Source organism: Bufo bufo, chromosome 7 (genome assembly GCF_905171765.1).
Source record: "Bufo bufo chromosome 7, aBufBuf1.1, whole genome shotgun sequence".
Classification (NCBI taxonomy): Eukaryota; Metazoa; Chordata; class Amphibia; order Anura; family Bufonidae; genus Bufo; species Bufo bufo.
In genome coordinates, this window is record NC_053395.1 from 158,529,269 (window position 1) to 158,552,201 (window position 22,933).

A 22,933-nucleotide genomic window follows, 5' to 3' on the forward strand; every position below is an offset into this window, starting at 1 on the left:
CTAGTTACCTCGAAGCGTGAGGAAATTCGGATTCGGTGCAAATCGAATTTTTACTGAAATTCAGGTTGAATTCCATTTCTTCAACTTCGATTCGCTCATCTCTAGTTATAATCCATTTAATGAGTAAAATCTTCAAAAAACAATGTGTTTCTGGGCTCAAGGTACAGAAGAAACAATCATGCATCTATTATTTTTTGCTGCTGGCATGGCCCCTTTGTAGTTGGCTCTTGATAGGAATAAATCTATTTTACCACTAACCGGAGACTATGATATACAGCGCTGAACATAAAATTCCTAGGTATGTATTAAAAATCATTCGGTTTATTCAGCCCCGTGTAGCTGATGCGCTGCTCAGACATCAGATCGCCTCGCTGCTGTCTCATGCGTCTATCCCTCATGGCTCCATTGTAATTAGATTTGTGAAAACGGTAAAAGGTCTCATTGTGAATGGCAACAGCTGTTGACATCAATGTGTTATACTGAATAATTTACCGCATTCATTTTAGTTGGAAGAAGAACAACTAGATTGTCTGGCTCGTGTGGCTCTTACCACATTCCACTTCCATTTCTGCAGGCTTTGGTCCACGCTTTTGAGTTTCAGGTGAAGACAAGACATGGTTTTATTATTTGCTGACCAGCGAAGAGCAAATATAACAAGTGCACAAAACAGTTTCCTTGTGTTGTCCACTTCTGGCTCATCTTTTTTTATGTTGTTTAGGTCAGGGTTACGCATTACATTTTAAGCTTCACCTATAGAAATTAATCTTATCATTTTTGCCTACCTACGTTTTTTTTCCCGTGTTTTTTTTTTTTCTGGCATTTTTTGCAAACAGTGTGTTCGTCCACTAGCATGTTAAACCTATCACCACGTACATCCACAGCGTCAAATGTATATAAACAATCAAATCAACAGCTGCCAAATGGCCATTTAACCTATGTACAGGTACTTACAGTACTTACAGTAACTAAATTAGGAAATTTACTGCAAATCATAAAGAATAGTAACGTTGAATTTCGATAGCTTGTATTGTCAGTGCAAAGTGCCTTCAGTGCCTACGAAATCGGAAGAACCATAAGCAAAGGACAATTTGCCCTAATTTCTATTTCTGTTCCTCTTTTCTGCTTCCCATTACTGAAGGGTTTAGCTCCTCTTAACTGTGTCCTCTTATGTATGACACATACATCATGGCCGCTAATAATTAGACTGGTGGATCTGGCACCTCGATTACTTTCCAAACTCAGCTGTCAGCACCAAAGGGACACTATGGATATTTCTCTAGATTTCCCTGCTCATTTCGAGGCTCCACTGTTCAAAATGCTGAGATCATGTAAAGTGAGGCTGGGATTAGCCTGGGAGACCTCTAGTTAATCTCCAGTTGTAACAATAAGGTAAGAACTCAGCTAAACAATGCTTTTATTAGTGTTCCCATAATTGCTAAACATTATGCCCATGTTTTGCTGTGGGTGCATATTCCAATCTAAATTGCTCAACCCCTGCGGGATCTGATGTTACATTCCTAGAGATAGTCCTGGGGCATGAAATGAGAGCACAGGGAGAAGAGATCCTCTTGCAAGACATAATGTCTGCACACCACACAATTCTATTGTTCGGGCTCCTGCTGGAAGGAAAGGATTACCTGAGCAATATTAAAACAAGACGAACAGCGGATTATAAGGCCTTCACTTGCAAAGGCGGCACATTTTGCTTTGTAAGAAAGCTCAGCAATGTAGCTTACATATCTTGGAGTATTCAAATCCAAGTCAACATGCCCATATAAAAGAATTCCTGAAGTGACACCATGAATCTTACCCATCAGTGCAGTTAGGATGGCAGGGGCGACATTCTCTATCCTCATCTGCGTATTTAAAAATGAAGCTGTGCGCCCCTTGCAGACCTTCAGGGCATTTCTCTACACAGTTAGGGCCATCTTTAAAGTTGGAACATTTTGCACAGTTGTCAGGACCCTAAGGAAATAAATACAGAAAATTATGTAGAAAACATCATCTACAAATTAAATGAGGTTATTTCTGTGCAAACAGTATAGATTTTCAATCGTGAAACGATAATATAAAAGCAGTTCATGATTCAGTTCTGTCTTGCGAGTACTTTATTCACATTTTCCAGTATATAGTCCTTCAGCAGCTATTGGATTGTTGAATATAATTTCTGAATAGACTTCCTCTTCAATGTGTAAAAAAAACAACCTGAATGAAAGCCTAATTGCACAGGAGAATGATTAGTGGTTATTCACACTAACATATCTTTCTTCAGTGTACCGTCAGTGTTTCCACAAAACTGTCTTTTAAGGATGTAGATGGTCATGTGAATGATCACCATATTCTAAGATAAAGACTCTTCAATTGTACAGTAAGTACAGATAGATAGATAGATAGATAGTTACAAGGCTCAGTGTCGGACTGGGTCGCCCAGGGCCCACCAGTAAAATTCATTCTGGTGCCCACTGTAGAGCTGCATGCAAATATTAACTGCTCACACATTAGCAGTAACATGCTACAAGATGATTAATAGGGATCCCTGCAATGACTTTGAGAAGGCAGGTCCCTTGGTAAAAATATACTGGCTGTCCTGCCTCTCTGCCTTGAAGTCTTCTCTGCCACCCAATGCATGTATAATGATAAATTGAACAGTCTGCTAAATAATCTACCCAGTTTTTATAAGAACATAGGCTGGTTGATATGCTGTATGCTGCCTATCTACATGTAGTGCGGTCAATCTACTGTGCTATGTGCCAGATGTGCAGGTAGTGGGGACAAGGGGCCCACCTTGCTCGGTGGCCCACCTGGGGTTTCACCCAATACAGGGCTGTATTTAGAGTTTATTCTGCCCTAGGCACATTTAGTGTTCACACCCCCTATTAGTTTGGCTAAAGCTGCCTGTTGACATTTAGGGTATACAGTACAATTGCTGTGGTTTTGTGATGTGGTTATTGGCTATGCAGTTTATATAAGTGAAATGTCTTTATGTTCCATTTTTCACCTGAAAAAATGCAAAGCAAATAAAATAAATCTGTTAGCTGGTAATGTACACATAGTTTATATACAGAATGTGCCTTTCTCCTTATCTGAGTGCTCTGATGTCTTCTTATCACTTGCTTTCGTTAACTGTGGCACCATGTCAGGAGATTTAACTGGTCGGCTGTAGGTGAGAAATGTGCGGGTTAAATCTCCTGACTTAGCTACTGTACAATAAACAAACGTTAGTGATAAGGAGACATGAGAAGCAGCATTAAGGTTTCCAGCAGCACTCATACAGATGCCATATCTATCCTTTCTTGGCATGGTTGAGACTAGAAACTGTGGCTGCATGCAGTGCTGCACAGCATATATTGAAAACAATGGAAGGCAGATTCTGCATAGCTGCACAGTGTGCTGATATAATTTCTGCCCTATCTAAGGGATCAGGAGTGCAGAATGAATAGATATTGTGTTTAAAATCTTTCCTATACTAAATGTCTATACTATCTGTGAGTGCTGGGTGCAGAATCCCCAATGCATTACTACAACAGGTTGCTGTACACCCTTCCACATGCATTAAGCTTGTAATAGCTTACCAGGAGAAACTAATCACAAGCAGGAGGCAGGGGAAGCAGTATGACGCTGCATCACATAAGAATACACTGGGATTTTGCAGTGTGACTTAGCAGTTCCATGTCACTTATCTATCACTGGCATGGGTGTAACTACCAGGGGAGCAGATGTAGCAGCTGCTATGGGGCCCAACAACTAAGGGGGGCAATGTCAACTCAAAAGGTGTAGTTAGTGGAAAAACGTATGTAAGGTGGCATAGAGGATTGAATGTGTTCCCATTCCAAATTTAATTCACAAAGTAACCCTGTGTGCAGAGTATTAACTATTTCTGTACTGTGATATTGTTGTGTTCATTTTCTTTGCATTGTGACATCACTGCGTCCATTATCCATGTACTGTGACATCACTGTGTCCACTGTACCACTATTATTACATCACTGTCAACATTATCCTATTATTATTACATCCCCATGTACATTATTAAACTAATATTGCATCAGTATGTGTCTTATCCTACTCTCGTTACATTCCTGTACTGTGACATCACTCTGTGATTAGCCCTGTTCATTAGGGAAATCAATAATAAGCTTTTATGAACTTGATAATAAAAGTTATGGTTATGCTGCAGTGGGGCCCCATTCAAAGTTTTGCCATGGGGTCCAATGGTTATTCGTTATTTCCCCAATTACTGACTGCTGAAGTGATGAACCTCCACCCCTTCTGTCTCTGCAAAGCCAGTGAGGGAGATGTAATCAAGATGCCAACTGATAAATGACACATCAGCTAATACAGTTACTCAAAGCATACACAGGGCCCTCTATATTTTCTTTGATAATATTCTATGTTGCACTATATAGGCTGGACTATTTCTTTAAGAGTGAGATGAGAAATGTCTGCTAAAAAAGCTGTTTTCCACTGTAAGCTAAACATTCATTTGAGACTAGGTTAGACGCTATAGACACATGGAAGGAATTTATCATTCACCCCATGCCAGTTTACTGTTTTTGCACTTTTTCAATGCAATTGCAACTTTTTCAATGCAATTGCAACTTTTTCAGTTGCAACTGGCATTTTTAAGCTGTCCTCACCAGGTTTTTGAAAAGGGGGCATGGCAAGGATGGCGTGTGGGAAGCGCCATCTGCCAGAAACTGGCATAAATAATGACTTAAATCTGCTGTTAATTTCAGTCTGGGGAACGGACTGCAGGTGGAAGCATTTCATTTATGATGAGCAGCAGGAAGAGAAACGGGAGATGACTCGTGCACACTGTGCATGCCGTCTCCTCATACAGCTGATCGGTGGGGGTGCCGGGTGTCGGAACCCCGCCAATCTGATATTGATGATCAATCCTGAGGATAAGTCATCAATATTCAAAGCTCGAACAGCCCCTTTAAAAGAATCTTACAGTGGCTCTGTTTTGGAAAAAAGTAGCCATGGTTTTATACCAACCCCTTAACCGGGTTGTCCTGGCTTTAAATATTGATGACTTATCCTTAGGATAGGTCATCAATATCAGATCAGCGGGGGTCCCCCATCGATCACCTGTATGCACATGCCATCTCCTCATACAGCTGATGAGTGGGGGTGCCCGATGTCGGACCCCTGCTGATTTGATATTGATGACCAATCCTGAGGATAGGTCATCAATATAAGCCTGGAAAAACCCTTTAAAAACAGGTGTAAGAACAAAATACATTTAGGTAACCTTCAGTGCATGCTTCTGCCAGATGCAAGTGTTATACAATTTATTTTCATTTTCTTTACATGCTTTACTTTAGTACATTGTTTTTAAATGTACTTAAAAAAAAAAGCATTGGGGATAATTTATCAAGTTTTGTCATTTTTTGAGATCACGTACAAATATTTTACAACTTTTCGAGCACGGCACCTATAGATCTGGAGTGATAATTTGGTCAGTATTTCAGAGTAGATCACTTTTGTGACTCCTTAATAAAGTGGGACTTTTTGAAAAGTCCCCAAAAAATCTAAACTCCATGACAGGAATTACCTCTGATGTACTTTTACTAAAATAGGCGCAGCCACATTGCACTTTTGCAAAATGTATTATTATTGTGTGGTGCTATTTCCATAAATTTGGTGCAGGTCTGCATAGCAACTCCAATCTAAAAAGTAACCTCAAATACATCAAATAAATTCTCCCCATAGTTCATTTATGAACAAATTTAGTCATAATGTCCTTACCGATCCATAACATGTGGCGATGCCACCATCCATCTTCTCACATTGACTGTCACACTTTAGACAAACAGTACCATTGGCAAACTCTCGAGACTCTCTGCAGGCAAGATGAAAAGTAAAGAGTTATACAGAATACAGTACAACACCCGCATAAAATTACACTATATAATTAGCATATTATATTGGGAACAGATGCAATGGCTTTGCATTTCACTTTATATTTGAATTAATTTTACAGGCTATTGTTATAAAATCTGTGTGTATTAATTTATAAGTTTGTGCCATATGCTTTGTCCATGTGGAAATAACGAAGCCAAGAGAACAATTGGAACACCTCCATACCCATTAGATTGTAGGCAGGTTTTGCCTGAATTAGCAGGACCTCTGAACATTATTCTAATTGTAACTCCTTGAGTGGCATTACCACACCTACACCCTGTTTCTATCTGGCTATGCAATCTCAATGTCATTTTATACATTTATTCCAGGTCCCATATTTTGTGCATTTCCTGTTATGCATCTGTTTATATTCAAATGTAATGTGCCTGGTTCACCATCAGGAGGCAGCGAATATGGCAGAGCAGTAGGTAGAATATAATGGAACCTTCCAGTCTATTCTACCCCCCCCCCCCCACTGTGGAGGAGTGGGAGAGTCCCATGTCCTACAGGAAGGGTGGAGACCAGTTAGATAGTGCTAGCTGACCCCCTGCTAAGGAAGCAGGTGTGCAGTGCTGTGTCCCTCCTGGATGTGTGTTGCCAACACGAGCCAGAACACCTCCAGTTCTGCTAGAGCAGAGAGACCACTTCTAGAAGTCTCATTAGCCAGGAAGAAGTTGTCCTGTGCCTTGCCATAGAGTCAGACAAAGAGAGAAGTTGCAGCAGAAAGCAAAAGGAAAAGTTACTATTTAATCCTGTCAGCATAGCAGAGCCGATAGGGTTTGCCTACCATTTTCATGCTAAAGCTTGCTGGAAACCAAGACCAAGTTTGTAAACCGTTTGAAGAAACTTTTATGCAAAGTAAAGCTGCAGTTGAACTTCATACAAAGTCTGGACTCAATTTCCTTTATCATCCTCTCCTCCCACCTATTCACCCTATTTGCTTCGTCCGGCGACGTCTGGGGTTCCTGGATATCCATGTAGGAGCACCTTGACAAGTGCACAGCCACAACCCCTAAAGGGACATTATAGGCCACCCTTACACCACTCTGGCATTCCTTCACCTGGTTTCCCCTATCACCTTCTACATAGGGGGACTTAGTCCCTCGTTGCTGAAATGCAACTGGAGTCACGAAAAATGACATTTATCACATCTTAAAAGGACCCTAGTCGCACATATGTTGCATAATGTGTAAGTTTGGCAAAAGTACGCTATTGTGAGCTAGGCATATGTATCAAACTTGGTATTGGTTCATGTCGTCACATGAACCTGAAAGGCAGTTTCTTGAGAGTTATCTCTGCTCTTTGTAGTGACTCTCTACTCTTTGATATAAAAGGGTGTTCCAAGAAGTAGACTTTCCTTTATAAACTACAATGTTTTTCTGAGTTGACAAGTGTCCTTTCTTCTGATTACGGTTAGGATGGCACAATTCTGCTCCCAAATTCTGTGTCTGACATCTCACTGCCCTGGTCACACCATCCCACTGTTCCCTGAATCATACTCTCTCCTGCCACATTTGTAGCGTCTTTTCCCACCTCTTTCTCCCTGATGCGATACTCTTAGTCACTAGAGATGGCCTTGCGGTTCGCCCGGCGGTCGTTTCGTGGCGAATTTTGCTCATTCGCGATTTGTCAAACATATGGCGATAGTCGCATGCGCCATATTCTTTTGCATTGCGCCGAACTTTGACCCATGACACATCCATCATGTGGGACAGCCAATTGAGACGTTTCAGCACATGGACACACCCCCACCCTTTAACAGAACCCGATCTGGCAGCCATTTTAAATTCCGTGTTTTGCCAGTGTAGGGAGAGGTTGCTTTTTGGAGCAGGGAAATACTGTTAGGGACACCTAACTCTAGCTAGGTCCTTTTAAGGCCCGGTATAGGTGTGTTATCGATAGGTGTGATAAACTGAGGGGTGTGATATACATATAATATACTTTCTAACATAGACCATATATTATAGTGCATTTGTATTGTGCAGCAGTTGGGTGCGGTTCTGCTGCGATACCGCAGGTACAGTATATAGAGGGACAAATGATATTGGAACAACTATTTGCAACGGGTGCGATATACCTGCTTCCACAAAATACTGTTTAAGGGGTTTGATATGCCTGTTTCCACAAAATACAGAATGAGGGGAGCGATATACCTGCTTACACCAAATATTGATTCAGGTGTTCTATATACCTGTTTCCACAAAATACAGATTGAGAGGTGTGATATACCTTCTTCCACAAAATACTGATTAGGGGGTTTGATATACCTGCTTCCACTAAATACTGATTGAGGGGTTTGATATATCTGCTTCCACTAAATACTGATTGAGGGGTTTGATATATCTGCTTCTGCAAAATATTGATTGAGGTGTGCGAAATACCTGCTTCCACAAAATACTAATTAAGGGGTTTGATATACCTGCCTCCACAAAATACAGATTTAGGAGTGCGATATACCTGCTTCCACAAAATATTGATTCAGGTGTTCTATATACCTGTTTCCACAAAATACTGATTGAGGGGTGGGATATACCTGCTTCTACAAAATACTGATTAAGGGGTTCTACATACCTGCTTCTACAAAATACTGATTGAGGGGTGCAATATACCTGCTTCCACCAATTATTGATTCAGGTGTTCTATATATCTGTTTCCGCAAAATACTGATTGAGGAGTGGGATATACCTGCTTCTACAAAATACTGATTAAGGGGTTCTATATACCTGCTTCCACAAAATACTGATTGAGGGGTGCAATATACCTGCTTCCACCAAATATTGATTGAGGCCTGCGATACACCAGCTTCCACAAAATACTGATTGAGGGGTGCAATATATCTGCTTCCACCAAATATTGATTCGGGTGTTCTATATACTTGTTTCCACAAAATACTGATTGAGGGGTGGGATATACCTGCTTCTACAAAATAATGATTAAGGGGTTCTATATACCTGCTTCCACAAAATACTGATTGAGGGGTGCGATATGCTTGCTTCCACAAAATATTGATTGAGGCCTGCGATACATCGGCTTCCACAAAATACTGATTGAGAGGTGCGATATACCTGCTTCCACCAAATATTGATTCAGGGGTTCTATATACCCGATCACAGTATTTGTAGGGACGCTAAAATAAAATAACAAACCAACTTTATTCTGCTATTTACTTAAAATGGGGGAAACTACACAAAGATAAATTCTTATCCAATATTACACCTGGGAGCTATAAAAGTATTATGTGACTATTAAGCTGAATACATGTGTATGAACATAACCACATTCGCTCCAGTACCTATTACTGAGCGTAACCCATGGCAACTGCTCAAAACACACTGTATACCTGTGATATTTAGCTCCGGTATAATATCACTAGTGTGGATCAGTAGTAGCGGGGTATGGTATGCCTCTTAGTATTAGGCACATTGTCCAATCTGTCACTAATCCTACAACACCCCTGCTATCTTAATGAGCTGACCTCACTATTAACAAGCATTAAAAACTGACTAACGCTGTCTGGTGTATCTGAATATGGTCTTCTAACACTGGCTGTAGCTCCACACTGGCTCAACGCGTTTCTAGTGTCCTAACCTCCTCAGGAGTCTCATCACTACTCATGCCAATATTGATTGCCAACAGTAGAACAGACAAACGAACATATAACGAGCGCACCACCTCTCACATGTGCCTGCGCTCCCGGCACTGGTGTAATATTGGATAAGAATTTATCCTTGTGTAGTTTTCCCCATTTTAAGTAAATAGCAGAATAAAGTTGGTTTGTTATTTTATTTTAGCGTCCCTACAAATACTATTATCTGAAATATTGGTGACGTAATTGTGAACATCTATTAATAATTACAGTGAAATTTGTTCTATATACCTGTTTACACAAAATACAGATTGAGGGGTGCGGTATACCTGCTTCCACAAAATACTGATTAAGGGGTTTGATATACCTGCTTCGACTAAATACTGATTGAGGGGTGCGATATACCTGCTTTCACAAAATACTGAATGAGGGGTGCGATATACTTGCTTCCACAAATTAATGATTCAGGTGTTCTATATATCTGTTTCCACAAAATACTGATTAAGGGGTGCGATATACCTGCTTCTACAAAATACTGATTAAGGAGTTCTATATACCTGCTTCCGCAAAATACTGATTGAGGGGTGTGATATACCTGCTTCCACAAAATACTGATTTAGGGGTTTGATATACCTGCTTCCACAAAATACTAATTGAGGGGTGCGATATGCCTGCTTCTACAAAATACTGATTGAGACCTGCGATATACCTGCTTCCATAAATACTGCTTTTCTCTAGGGACTTTGGCACAGGGTCATTTTGAATATGAAAGGCAAAGGAAGAGGCAGGCTGTTCCGCAAGGGTGGTAGGGGTCGGGCAGATGCACCAGGCCGTAGCCTAACTGGGAAGTTAGAGAAGGTGTGTGCGATTATTTCAAAGGATGCACTAGAGTCGGTTGAGTGGCTCACTCAGCCTTTCGCTTCTGCACCCTCCTCATTCTCTTTATCTGCACCCTCCTCACTCTCTGCTGTGTGCACGCTTAAAGACACCACCACCATAGCCCCTCCACTCGAGTCAGAGGAATTATTTTCCCATCCATTCCCAGACTTTACCGATGCGCAGCCATTCTTGGCATCGAATGAGGAAGAGGAGGTAGCAACGGCCGCCACCCAGCGGTCTGACGACAGTACCCAGATCAGCTCAAGGAGGGTGGTCCCCGCTGTTGCTGCCTACTCCGATGTCGATGTACATCATGTGGGTGCCCACAAGAGAGGAAGAGGAGGGGAGTCAGAGGAAGGGATGGAGCAGCAGATATGGAGGAGGAGGAGGAGCAGCAGGCAGAACTTGCATTGCACAGAAGGCAAAAAGCAGACTGCAAATGTATCTGGAGCGAGCCATGCACCATGCACGGTCACATCTTGCGGTCCCAGGACGCCGTCACATGGCTCTGCAGTGTGGGCTTTTTTTAAAGTGTCAGCTGCTGACAATAGTTTTGCCATCTGCAGCTTGTGCTGTCAACGCATAAGTCTCAGTAAGCCCAACACTCACCTAGGGAAGACCGCCTTAAGAAGGCACCTGGCCTCTCATCACTGAGCCCAGTGGGAGCAACGTCATCAGAACCCACAAAGCCACACTACTGGCGCCCCACATCCTGCCTCTTCTCCTTCTCCTCTCTCCCCATTTGTCCTCTACTCCACCTTCCACCGTGCCATCGTCGCGTTCAGCTGGCAGAAGGCAGGCTTCCGTGGCCCACATGTTCAAGAGTAAAAAGTTGATGATGTCGGATAACCCTCTTGCCCAAAGGCTGACTGCTGGCTTGTCGGAACTGCTAGCCTGCCAACTACTGCCATATAAACTGGTGGACTTGGAGGCCTTTAGAAAATTTGTGGCCATTGGCACACCGCAATAAAAAGTTCCCTGGAACAAAATATTTTTCCCAGAAGGGCATCCCAGAGCTATATGGCCACGTTCAGCAGCATCTCTGACACATAGTGTCTGTGCCAAGATACATCTGACCACAGACGTGGTCTAGCAAACACGGGCAGGGAAGGAACATAACTTGTACTGCCCATTGGGTGAACCTTCTGACGGCCGTGGCACCCATATGGATTTGTTGTTACCGCCACAGATTGCATGCAGGCCTGCCTCTTCTTCTCCTCCTCCTACTCCATCCTCCGTCTCCTCCACGGCTGTCTCCTCCTTTTCCACTGCTACTGCCTCTTCCGCGACTCATGCAGACATCTGCAGTCATTTGATGAGATCACCAAACTGGTCAGTCGCAGCCAGGGCACCATCAGTGACATCGTACCTTACGCCTTCTTTCTGGAGCGTGCATTGCATCGTGTCATTGATCAAGCCGCCGAGGAGCAGGAGCTGGAAGATGAGGAAGTCGCAATGCTGAATGAATTCCCAAGACAAGTCAGCAGGAGTCAGAAGAGGAGTCAGAGGAGGATGGTGGCTGGGGAAAGGAGGAGCAAGAACATGCTTTGAGGGGGATTTTAAACTTTTCGGGGATCCCGGGTGTTGTCTGTGTCTGGGGGGAGGAGACCGAGGACAATATTCTCCTGGACGATGAGCAGGAGCCAGGGCGCTCCACCGCTTTCAATTTAGTGCAAATGGGGGCCTTCATGTTCCAGTGTTTGAAGAGGGACCCCCTATAAAAAGCATAAAGGGCAAGCACCAGTACTGGGTGGCAACATACTTAGATCCCCGGTACAAACACAAAATGGCGGAAATGTTACCAGCATCACAGAGGGCTGTCAGAATTCAGCATTTCTAGGCCTTGCTGCGAGACATGCTGCATTCTGCTGTAGCGGGCGCTGGCAGAGGAATTTCCTCCCACAGCGAAACAGGTTCTGGTACCAATCCTACTGCGCCCGCAAGAAGAGGGCGGTTTGAAGATGTATTGGTCACTTCGGATATGAGATCATTCTTGCAGCCAACCTATCGACAGCCGCCCTGAAGATCCAACCTGAGGGAACGCCTAGACCGACAGGTGTCCGACTACGTTTAACGGCCGATGTGGACGCTCTCAGAAGCTAGGAATCCCTGGACTACTGGGTGTGCAGGCTTGTGGCCACAGCTGGAAAAATTTGCCATGGAACTCTTGGCTTGCCCCTCGTCGAGTGTCCTGTCCGAAAGGACGTTCAGCGCAGCAGGGTGGATCGTGACCGATAAGCGCACTCGCCTATCTCACAACAGTGTGGACTCCCTCAAATTTCTAAAAATGAATGAGGCATGGATCTTGGAGGAATTCAACACCACTGACCGCCTAATATACCTCCAGCCACATAATCACTTGATGTTTTCTGTCCGGTGAATTCCTAATGTTTGGGGCCTGTACTCCACTGGCCTGCAGTAAAATTGTTATCCACTGACCGTCTAATATACCTCCAGCCACAAAATCACTTGTTCTTTTCTGTCCAGTGAATGCATAATTTTTGGGGCCTGTGCTCCACTGGTCTACAGTAAAATTGTTATCCACTGACCTCCTAATATATCTCCAGCCACATAATCACTTGTTCTTTTCTGTCCAGTGAATGCCATTGCCTAATGTTTGGGGCCTATACTCCACTGGCCTGCAGTAAAATTGTTATCCACTGACCATCTAATATACCTCCAGCCACATAATCACTTGTTCTTTTCTGTTCAGTGAATGCCTAATGTTTGGAGCCTGTACTCCACTGGCCTACATTAAAATTGTTATCCACTGACCGCCTAATATACCTCCAGTCACATACCTACTTGTTCTTTTCTGTCATGTGAATGCCTATTTTTGGGGGCCCGTACTCCCGTGGCCCAAAATAAAATTATTCTAAGCTCCAGCAGGGCACATTTTTGAGAGTTTCCCTTTTAAGACGTATAAAAATGGCCCCTGATTAAAATACATATTTTTTGGGGGGAATTTTTGCCATTGATCCCCCTCTGGTATGTCACTGTCTATGTTGTGGGACTATTTGTGCACTTCTAGTAAGTATTTGGTAGCTTCAAATATGACCTGAAGGTTTTTCAGGTTCGCCTGCTATTAAAGTGAATGGGCACGAACATTTGATTGCGAACGCGCTTTCGCAAAACGTCCTGGCTAATGTTCGTCCATCACTATTAGTCACAATGCTGCTTGTACATGTGCGCCTACTCCTGCTTCTTAAAGGGGTAAAGCATCCTAATGCATCCTCCATCTGTCACAGGCTTTATAAGGATCATTCCCTTGCTACCCATGCAATAAGGTCATTCTGGCCCCATAGCTGCTAAGATATTCTTCTGTACTGATCTCCAGTGTTTGATCTGGCCTTGTTTCTGACCTCATCGCTTGTCTATCATTGTAAATGTTCTCAGTCAGCCCTGTCCTTTGATTGTCTTTGCCTTCTGTCTTGGCATCCCATCTTGATTTTATCTACTAAGTGAAATGATGTTACTAACAGAGACTACTCCTGGGTCCAAGTAATCTGGGTATTCCCTGCAACAAAGACCAGATCCAATTACGGAGATTAAAAGATTGATACCAGAGATTCCTCTAGACTCCATTTCCGGGTTGAGCCAAGCCAATGGGTTGCAACCCAGTTAGTCCCCACAAGTTCGGTAAGCTTTATATAGGCAAAAAAAATCATTTGTTTGGCACCAGATGAAAGTTACATTTTGTAGACAAATGGATCAACCAAAGCAATTCTACATTTGGATTCCTATTCACCAAGCTTTGCAGTAAATAAAGATGATGTCATTGTTTTGTGAGAAGAGTGTATATGGAGTGCATCTGCATCACAATGAGAAAGGTACAGAGAGGAGATAAAAATAAATGGGAACATAGAGCAAAAGCAGGAAGCATGGAGCAGAATCGGTAGGGACAACATGGGAAAAGAGATAAGGTGACAAGTACGGTGGTAGAGAGAGAGGAAGAGAGGAGAGGAAGTGCCCACGATTTGCTGTAATTAAAATGGATGATCTCTCAGGAACGAAAATTTCATTACTGCGAAAGACTGCTTATTATTATGTTGTGGGAGGAATGAGAAGAAATTGATGGTGTTTTCTTAAAGTTCATTATGCTACAGGCTGGGAAGAAAATGAATCATACAAGGACCTGTCCGCAAACATAATGTTCACATAATGATTTCCTACAACAAATGGGTTAACTACAAGTGGCATTATTTTTTGTTAAATTTCTCTTTAGTTTTCAGTTACCAATGATATGCACTGATACAGCTATTAGATATTTGATGCCCAGTGCTGTCCACGCCAGAGCCGTTCTGTGGCTAGACACACCAGAGTAAAGGCGCAGTTCACTAACCTAGACCTGCATCTAAGTACCCTGGACAAGGCAAAGGGTAAGCCCTTTAATTCATTTCTTACCCTGATTTAATATAGCAGTTTCTGACACATGTATTTCCTCGACTGAAGTATTTACATGACAGGCATTGATCAGGTCCAGGTCCCCAACAACCAGCACTGGAGCAAAGAGGATGGCACACCATCCCTTCAGCGGCTGAAAGAGATCAAGATATATTATCAAAATAGTCCTTACATTATATCTAAGCATGAATTATGAAAATATTTCAATTAGACCCTAATAATAAACTCTAACAATGAATGAGCCTAATTGCCTATAAGAATGTATATGCCAAACTACATGCCTTATCTACTCCCTGGATCCTCAACAATAAATATTTCATCCTTGGGCTTCAACATAAGACATAAAAAAGTATTAATGATGAATATTCAGTATATTCGATCTATCATGGTGGTTAGATGAATTCCAGATGTTCCAATTACTGTTTTCAGTAGACATGACAGTAAATGAATAAATACGGTATATATCTATCTACCTTAAAGAGGACCTGTCACCTCTCTTGACTTGTCTGTTTTAGTAGCTATTCGCATTCCCTATGCAATACCAATTTTGGGGAACTGTTTCTTATGATTTTATGATGTGCCTTTCTTCTGCTATTCTCTCTTGAAGTTTATGGATTAAGGTACTGATGGGTGGTACCAGTTGGGGGTGTGTTCCTTCACAGTCTGTCACTGGCAGTACTGATTGGACAATGCCAGATTGTGCAGGAACACACTCCCAATGGATAACTTCCCTCTGTACCTTTATCCACAAACTTCTAGCAAGAATAGAAGACGAATGACACAACATAAGCAAAGTCATAACAGTCATAAGAACAAATGCTCCAGAATTGTTACTATATGTAATGAAATGAAATTATTAACTAAAACAGACAGTAAAGAACATCTGTCATCACAATCAACCCTATTAAACCAGACATATAACTTGGTAGGACTGATCATGCTGATAAAAAAAATAGCGTTATTATGAGTCTCCATGGCACCATTACTGAGAAAGCTGTATTTTATTTATATCCAATGACCTAACTGGAGTATCAAGAGGCTGGCCAGAGCCCTTGGAGCACCAGTTTACTATTCCCCCCCCCCCATCCCCTGGATTGACAGGGCTAGTCTTCTAGTGCTTCATGCCCTCCTAGTACAGAGAATTGTATTCTCCTTTATGCACTGTATCTTCTGGTCTTGGCACTTGTTAGGTGCTTCTTCTACTGCACTCCAAGCACTACAGATTCAAAATGAGCAAGCGTGATACCTGTCATCTCATGACTGCACTGCGCCTTCCTATACCAGAAGATACATTGCAGGTACGAGATAACCGGTCTTGGTGTTTGCTCAAATTGAATATGTACTGCTTGGAGTGCAGCAGGAGAAACACTAGGCAAGTGCCAAGACCAGAAGATACAGCACAGGCAGGAGAATGCAGATCTTGGCACTAAGAAAGCAACAAGCACTAGAAGACTAGCCCTGTCAATCCAGGTTATTTGCGGATAAATAAAAATGTGGTTTTCTCAGTAATGGGGCTGAGGGAGCCATAATAACATTATTGTCAGCATGATGAACCCTATCAGGCTGTATGCCTGGTTTAATAGGGTTGATCAAGCTGACAGATGCTCTTTAATTCATTGCTGAGTTAAATAATACCAATAATTTGTTACAACTAATAGCTAGCAAAAGTAATTCAATCATAACTGCTATAGATGTAAATGAGACACTAGGAGGCACATTTATTAAGACCGACATTTTAGATGCCGGTCTTAATAAAGTACTAAACTGGCCGTGAATCCGCTGATGTTATGAAGAGGCACCACCCTCTCCATAACCTCGGTGCATCCAGTGCCAGTACTAAATGTAAGACAGCTTCTGAGTGGTCTTACATTTAGACCTTTTTCTACTCCTAAAACAGGCATCAAAAATGGAGAATGAGATGGGGCTGCCGGCCTGTCCCCTTCCTCGCCCATGCCATGCCCACAATTTTAGACCTGGGGTGAGTGGGGCACAACTAACTTTTCTGCGCTTGAAATACTTCTAATTTAGGCGTATTTTAGCATAGTAAATTACCCCTAGATTCCTTGAGGTTATAAAAACATTATACAATAATTTCAAGGATTTATGTGTGCCACAATAACAATTACTATGTTATAGTGCAAATTACTAATATGAGTTAAAGGGGTTGTCCCAGCATAAGAACGTATCTCATAGTTACCAGATTGGTGACCACATATGATCAGGAAGGAGGTCCAATCACTGATAACAAGAACTGGGTTCCAGAGTCCCTGGAGTGAATGGAATGATGGTCACACATAGATGCTCCTGCTCCATTCACAGTGGGACTGCCCAAGATTTAAAGAGCGAGCATCAAGCAATAATTTAGGAGGTTGTTTGTGTCTAAACGACATTCGATTACACAAAACAAACCGCTAAATATTTTTTGCTGTTTGCTCGTTATTGCAATCGTTACTCATTTGCCCATAAAGCATTTACACTGCTAATGAATGGCAGATTTTTTTATTAGAAGAAGGGATGTAGCAGTGACTAACGATAATCTTTCAGTCAGGCAGATTTGTCCAATCCATGAAAAACAAAAAATGTATTGCTTGTGGTTTCATAACTTCGCCCAATTACATGTGATAGTTTCTCAATGATTATGAAAAACTCCATTTACTCCATCTAATAGGCCCTTAATTGTTGGTTTTAGTGAAAATAGTAAAAAGTATGTAACTATAGCTGACATTTTTTCATTTTTATTAAAAAAAATTTTTTTGTACGGATGTCACTTTATGTGACATGTTATCTAAACTAAATGCGTTTTTATGTATTTTTTTGTTCATGGTAATGCAAACTGACCCGTTCTGTACGGATACAAGCGTTTGCATTATAGGTGCGATCCGTCTGTGCAGATACCAGACGGATCCGCACCTAAACGCAGGCGTGAAAGTAGCCTTAGAAGCTTGATTTTCTCATTTCTACTTCAACCAAAATATTGTACAAAGTAGTTGCAGTGATACGCAGAGGTGATTGGAATTTTATAGGAAAAATAAAAAGCCGACTTCTATTCTAGCAGATCACCACATCTTATTCTTGAAGATATGGACTCCTTGGATAAACTATTCCCTTCCTGCCCAGCAGAACAGGACCCTACTCTCCTTTTTGAGGGAATGCTCATATTTTAATATAACCAGTTAGGTGACCTTATTTCAAAGCTAAAGTATGATTCCTTGTTATTGCATTGTGTCATTTCACTCTCAATCTCTATTGAGAACAATAGTGAAGAGTCAGCTTAACTTTAGTCCACATATGCCTGGTTAGCACATGACCAGAGTGTTCATCCTGGACTAGTGCATGAATTAAACTGAGTGTCTTCAGTCATTAGAGTATTATTTATGAAAATATCCCATGTTCTCCCGTTCCTTGCATGAAACTTCTTTATTGGACTTCGGCGATCTGAGAGCAATGATTCACTTAGATGTTTTATGCAAGAGAGAGTGTTAAATCCCTATTGAGATCTGTATGTCAGATACTTACTGCAGTTCTCTGCTTTCCTGTTGTCTCTAATGGTGGATTTCTGGCTGGATGTCCTGAACAGAGAGGTCCAGTTGATAGTATTGTAGTAGCATAGGTTGTGGTTATCAGTGATATAGACATTTCCGGCGCTGATTTCTTTGAGGGACTGGAGTTTTAGAGCTGTGAGGCTCTGTTGCTTGAGAATGAGCAGTGAGATCCCACTACGTGTAAAGAAAAAGTAAAATAATTATATTCTGTTGTAATTCTTCTTAAATGAACACTCTCTATCAACAATAACGAGTTATAGACTACTTTCAGACCAGCATTTTTGCTGGATCCGTTATGGATCAGCAAAAAGACTTCCATCATAATAATACAACCATCAGCATCCGTTCTGGATGGATCCGGTTGTATTATCTCTAAAATAGCCAAGACGGATCCGTCTCTAAAACCATTGTAAGTCAATAGGGGACGGATCCTTTTTCTTTTGTGTCCGAGAAAATGGATCCGTCTCCATTGACCTACATTGTGTGTCATGAGTCGGATCCGTCTTTCTCCGAACCACATCACGGACCTAAAAAACGCTGCTTGCCAGTTATTCTGGCCGCGATGGGAACCAAACGGAACGGAATGCATTCTGTGCCCTCCGTTTCGTTCAGGTCAGTTTTGTCCCCATTGAAAATTAATTGGGACAAAACTGAAGTGTTTACCCCCGCTATTGAGATCCTATGACGGATCTCAATAGTGGAAACGGAAAGCGCAGATGTGAAAGTAGCCTAAAGGGGACATGTCTCCTAAATTTTTCTCCATTTAAACCAGATAGTGGCACATACTTATTTCTAATCAGCTTTAATTTTGATTATAGATTTTTTGTTCTGTTTTCTATGCTTTTAGAGATACGACTCCTTGGACATTATGGGAGAGTTTAATAGACATGTTCTGTGACCACTGCAGAGGTAATTGTGCAGGAAGGGGGAGTAGGTAAGCTGTGATATCACCTATTGTAAATGGAGGATCCTGGGTCATTTATACAAATATAGTATCCGTCATTGTAATCCTGCTCATTAAAATAGCAAAATGACTGCTGGAAAGTGATCAGTACAGAACAGGAAGACTCAAGATATTATTAGAGATAGTGACTAGTATGAAAACTCTAGGATTGTAGAGCGCTTTACCCAATGACTATGGCTTTCTTACTGTTACCAGCTTGAGCTGGCCCCTTCTTCTCATCTATCCTACATCAACTGCATAAATTGGGCCATATACCCTTGAGCACAAAAGAATGTTCAGCTCCACAAATGTACATAAAATGGGATCTATATCATCAGTATAGCTCAAGGTCCTAGGAGTAAAGTAATCAAACAGATACAAAATACACTGGAAGACATTTACAAATCCTGTCTTAAATTAAGACAGCTTAAAACCAGACCAGGCAGGCAGAAAATGGGACAATTTTTCAGTGTTTCACATTGTGTGATAGGTTTGGTGCATGTTGATAGAAATGTTAAACGATTTTCCATATGTCACCTCTATGCCACTATTCAAAACTGTCTAGTGAGGCACAAAAAATGCCTAATGCACATAATTAATCAGGTGCAAGGCTTAGTAAATCTCCTCCACAGTATAGAAACTTTGCTCTACTAAATTCAATGATTTAATAGCCATACACAATTATAGACCACCAGTACTCACATCCAGTATATGTCAGAAGATCAGAAGAGAAATCCCACTCTCCACATGCAGCCATATACATCGAATAGCTGGCAGCTATTTCAACCGACTCCACCATGCACATACAGTACATGCTTGACTCGGCTGCACATGCATGTACATTCAATGGGGAGAGGGGAAGAAGCTGCTGCCAGACACCAATGGCAGGTGTTTATCCTCCAGGAGAACAAAAGGATTGGACAAAAATATTCCAAATCCCTCTTTCCACAATATCATCTGTCAGTGGAATGTCAACAATTCTTTATAATTGCATTTAATCATTTTGGGCTAAAAATCATTTTTTAATTGGTCTTTATTAAAAAAAAAATCTGTAGTTTTAGTCCTACAGAGTTAAATTTCCTTGCTGTTTCAGTTTTACATTGAGCCATTATGTTGCTGTCCTGATGGCTATATACCGTATTTTTCGCCCCATAAGATGCACTTTTTCCCCCCCAAAAGTGGGGGGAAAATGCCCCTGCGTCTTATGGGGCAAATGCTGTCATTTTACATCGCAGACTGCGATGTATCAGCTGGACGGGGGAGGGAGGAGGGGCCGGTGTCATGCAAATGCGGCGGGGCCGGTGCGGTCACTGTACTCCGGCCCCACCGCTCACTCACTGCTTTATTGCCTAAACATTTTATAATAATAGCTTTCATCAAAGTTCCGATCCCCAGCCCCATCTGTACTACTTACTAAATGTCCTGTAGCAGGCAGAGCAGGGTGGGCGGCAGGCCGGAACTCACTGATGTCACGTGCCTGCGCCGCCTATTTCATTCATAAACTTCAATGAAAGCTATTATTATAAAATGTTTAGGCAATAAAGCAGTGAGTGAGCGGTGGGGCCGGAGTACAGTGACCGCACCGGCCCCGCCGCATTTGCATGACACCGGCCCCTCCCACAGGTTATTAGGGCATCTGTGGATGCCACTATTATGGGGTGGGGGATATGTGGATGGCGCTGTTATGGGGGGGATATGTGGATGGCACTGTTATGGGGGGGTGATCTGTGGATGGCACTGTTATGGGGGGGATCTGTGAATGCCACTATTATGGGGTGGGGGATATGTGGATGGCACTGTTATGGGGTGGGGGATCTGTGGGTGACACATATATAGCAGTACCATCCACAGATCAACCCCCCATAACAGTGCCATCCACAGATCCCCCTCCATAACAGTGCCATCCACAGATCACCCCTCCATAACAGTGCCATCCACAGATCACCCCCCCATAACAGTGCCATCCACAGATCACCCCCCCATAACAGTGCCATCCACAGATCACCCCCCATAACAGTGCCATCCACAGATCCCCCCATAACAGTGCCCCCTCAGATCCCCCCATAACAGTGACCCCTCAGATCCCCCCATAACAGTGCCCCTCTCAGATCCCCCATAACATTGCCTCCTCAGATCCCCCCATAATAGTGCCATCCACAGATTCCCCCATAACAGTGCCACCCACAGATCCCCCCATAACAGTGCCACCCACAGATCCCCCATAACAGTGCCACCCACAGATCCCCCCATAACAGTGCCACCCACATACCCCCCCATAACAGTGCCATCCACAGATCCCCCATAGTAGTGTCATGCACAGACCACCATTAGTTCAAAACCGACCAAAAGCACATCCTTTGGTTAAAAATTTTTTTTTTCTTATTTTCCTCCTCAAAAACCTAGGTTCGTCTATTGGGCCGGTGCGTCTTATAGGGTGAAAAATACGGTATATACTACGAGCTCAGAAACACTCATTATAGCTAAATTATTTTCAAGCTGATAAAAATATGGCTCAAATTAGTGTTTATGAGCTGTCAGGGATTCAGAGATTAGAGAATTAGAGATATACATAGCTATCTGAACAGCAACTTGATGGCTCAATGTAAAACCAAAACTCTGCTGCAAGGTTGAAATTTAACCCTGTAGGACAAAAACTGCAGAACATTTGAATGATTTGAATAATAAAATAATTTAACCCCCCCCCCCCCAAAAAAAAATAAAAAATACCCGACAAAGGTGTTCATAGCCTTTAATAGAAGCTGATCACTCGGATATTGGTAGAGACATCCCAGTTAGGCAATGACTTTAATGTCCATTACTTTATTATGATACTCCTTAAAGTGTAACGGTCATTCTTTAATGTATTGTGGAAGTGATACTGACCATTTTTGTAAGATATATTAATTAATGAAATCGTACATTTCCATAAGAAAAATAGAATATAATAGAATATATATAATGTATTACATTTTAAGAACTTAAAGCTGTGCTGGATAGCTGGATATACAGTAGCTTTTTGCTTTAGCTAATATAATCAATCTAAATCAGAGAACGCTTCCCCCAATAACGTACAGCCACAGCCTGCCATAACTACTCCACTGGACATTACAATTGTAATAAGATGTAATGATAGGTATGCAAAAAAAAGAATGGAACCTTGACGTTTACCTAATAGTTAAAAAGTAAAAAGTAAAGTTAAAAACTAAAAAGTACAAAAGATTTAGGGGAAAAAAGACAGATATTGTACAAAATCATAATCCAAAGGAAGTCTACAGTATGAAAAGTTTCCAAAAGGTCAAGGAGAATGATAAGAGTGTAATGGACCTGAGACTTAAGAATGAGAAATTCATCAGATATTTAAGTAAGTTAGTTTTCAGTTGACTGAGCAGATCAATAGCAGTAGAGGGTTTATAAGATTATTAGCATTTAAGAAGGAGAATATAATGGCACTTTTGCAAGTTCAGAAAAGTAGTAACATTTTGTAGGTATGGAAGCAGAATGAATTATTGTTTTTAACACATCACTCCGGTGATACCTATTGAACAACTTTTTTCTTAACATAAATTACATCAGTACTAGCCTATAGCTGTGATTAGTAGCGCCATCTAATGAACACAACCTTTGTCCATATGGTCCATTATTGGGTATCTAAGTCATAGATGTACAAGCTAG

The 22,933-nt window shown here is 41.8% G+C and overlaps 1 protein-coding gene across 2 annotated transcripts in view; it reads right to left on the minus strand.

Moving 5' to 3' along the window:
* ERBB4 (erb-b2 receptor tyrosine kinase 4) overlaps positions 1-22,933 on the minus strand; it is a 1,172,496-nt gene that overhangs the window by 254,976 nt on the left and 894,587 nt on the right. For both annotated transcript variants that reach the window (XM_040439645.1, XM_040439646.1), the window contains exons 12-15: positions 18,293-18,492; positions 14,777-14,909; positions 5,752-5,845; positions 1,811-1,965 (exon numbers count right to left, since the gene is read on the minus strand). In XM_040439645.1, coding sequence (XP_040295579.1) covers positions 1,811-1,965; positions 5,752-5,845; positions 14,777-14,909; positions 18,293-18,492 — 582 coding nt within the window. The remainder of the gene's footprint in view (positions 1-1,810; positions 1,966-5,751; positions 5,846-14,776; positions 14,910-18,292; positions 18,493-22,933) is intronic.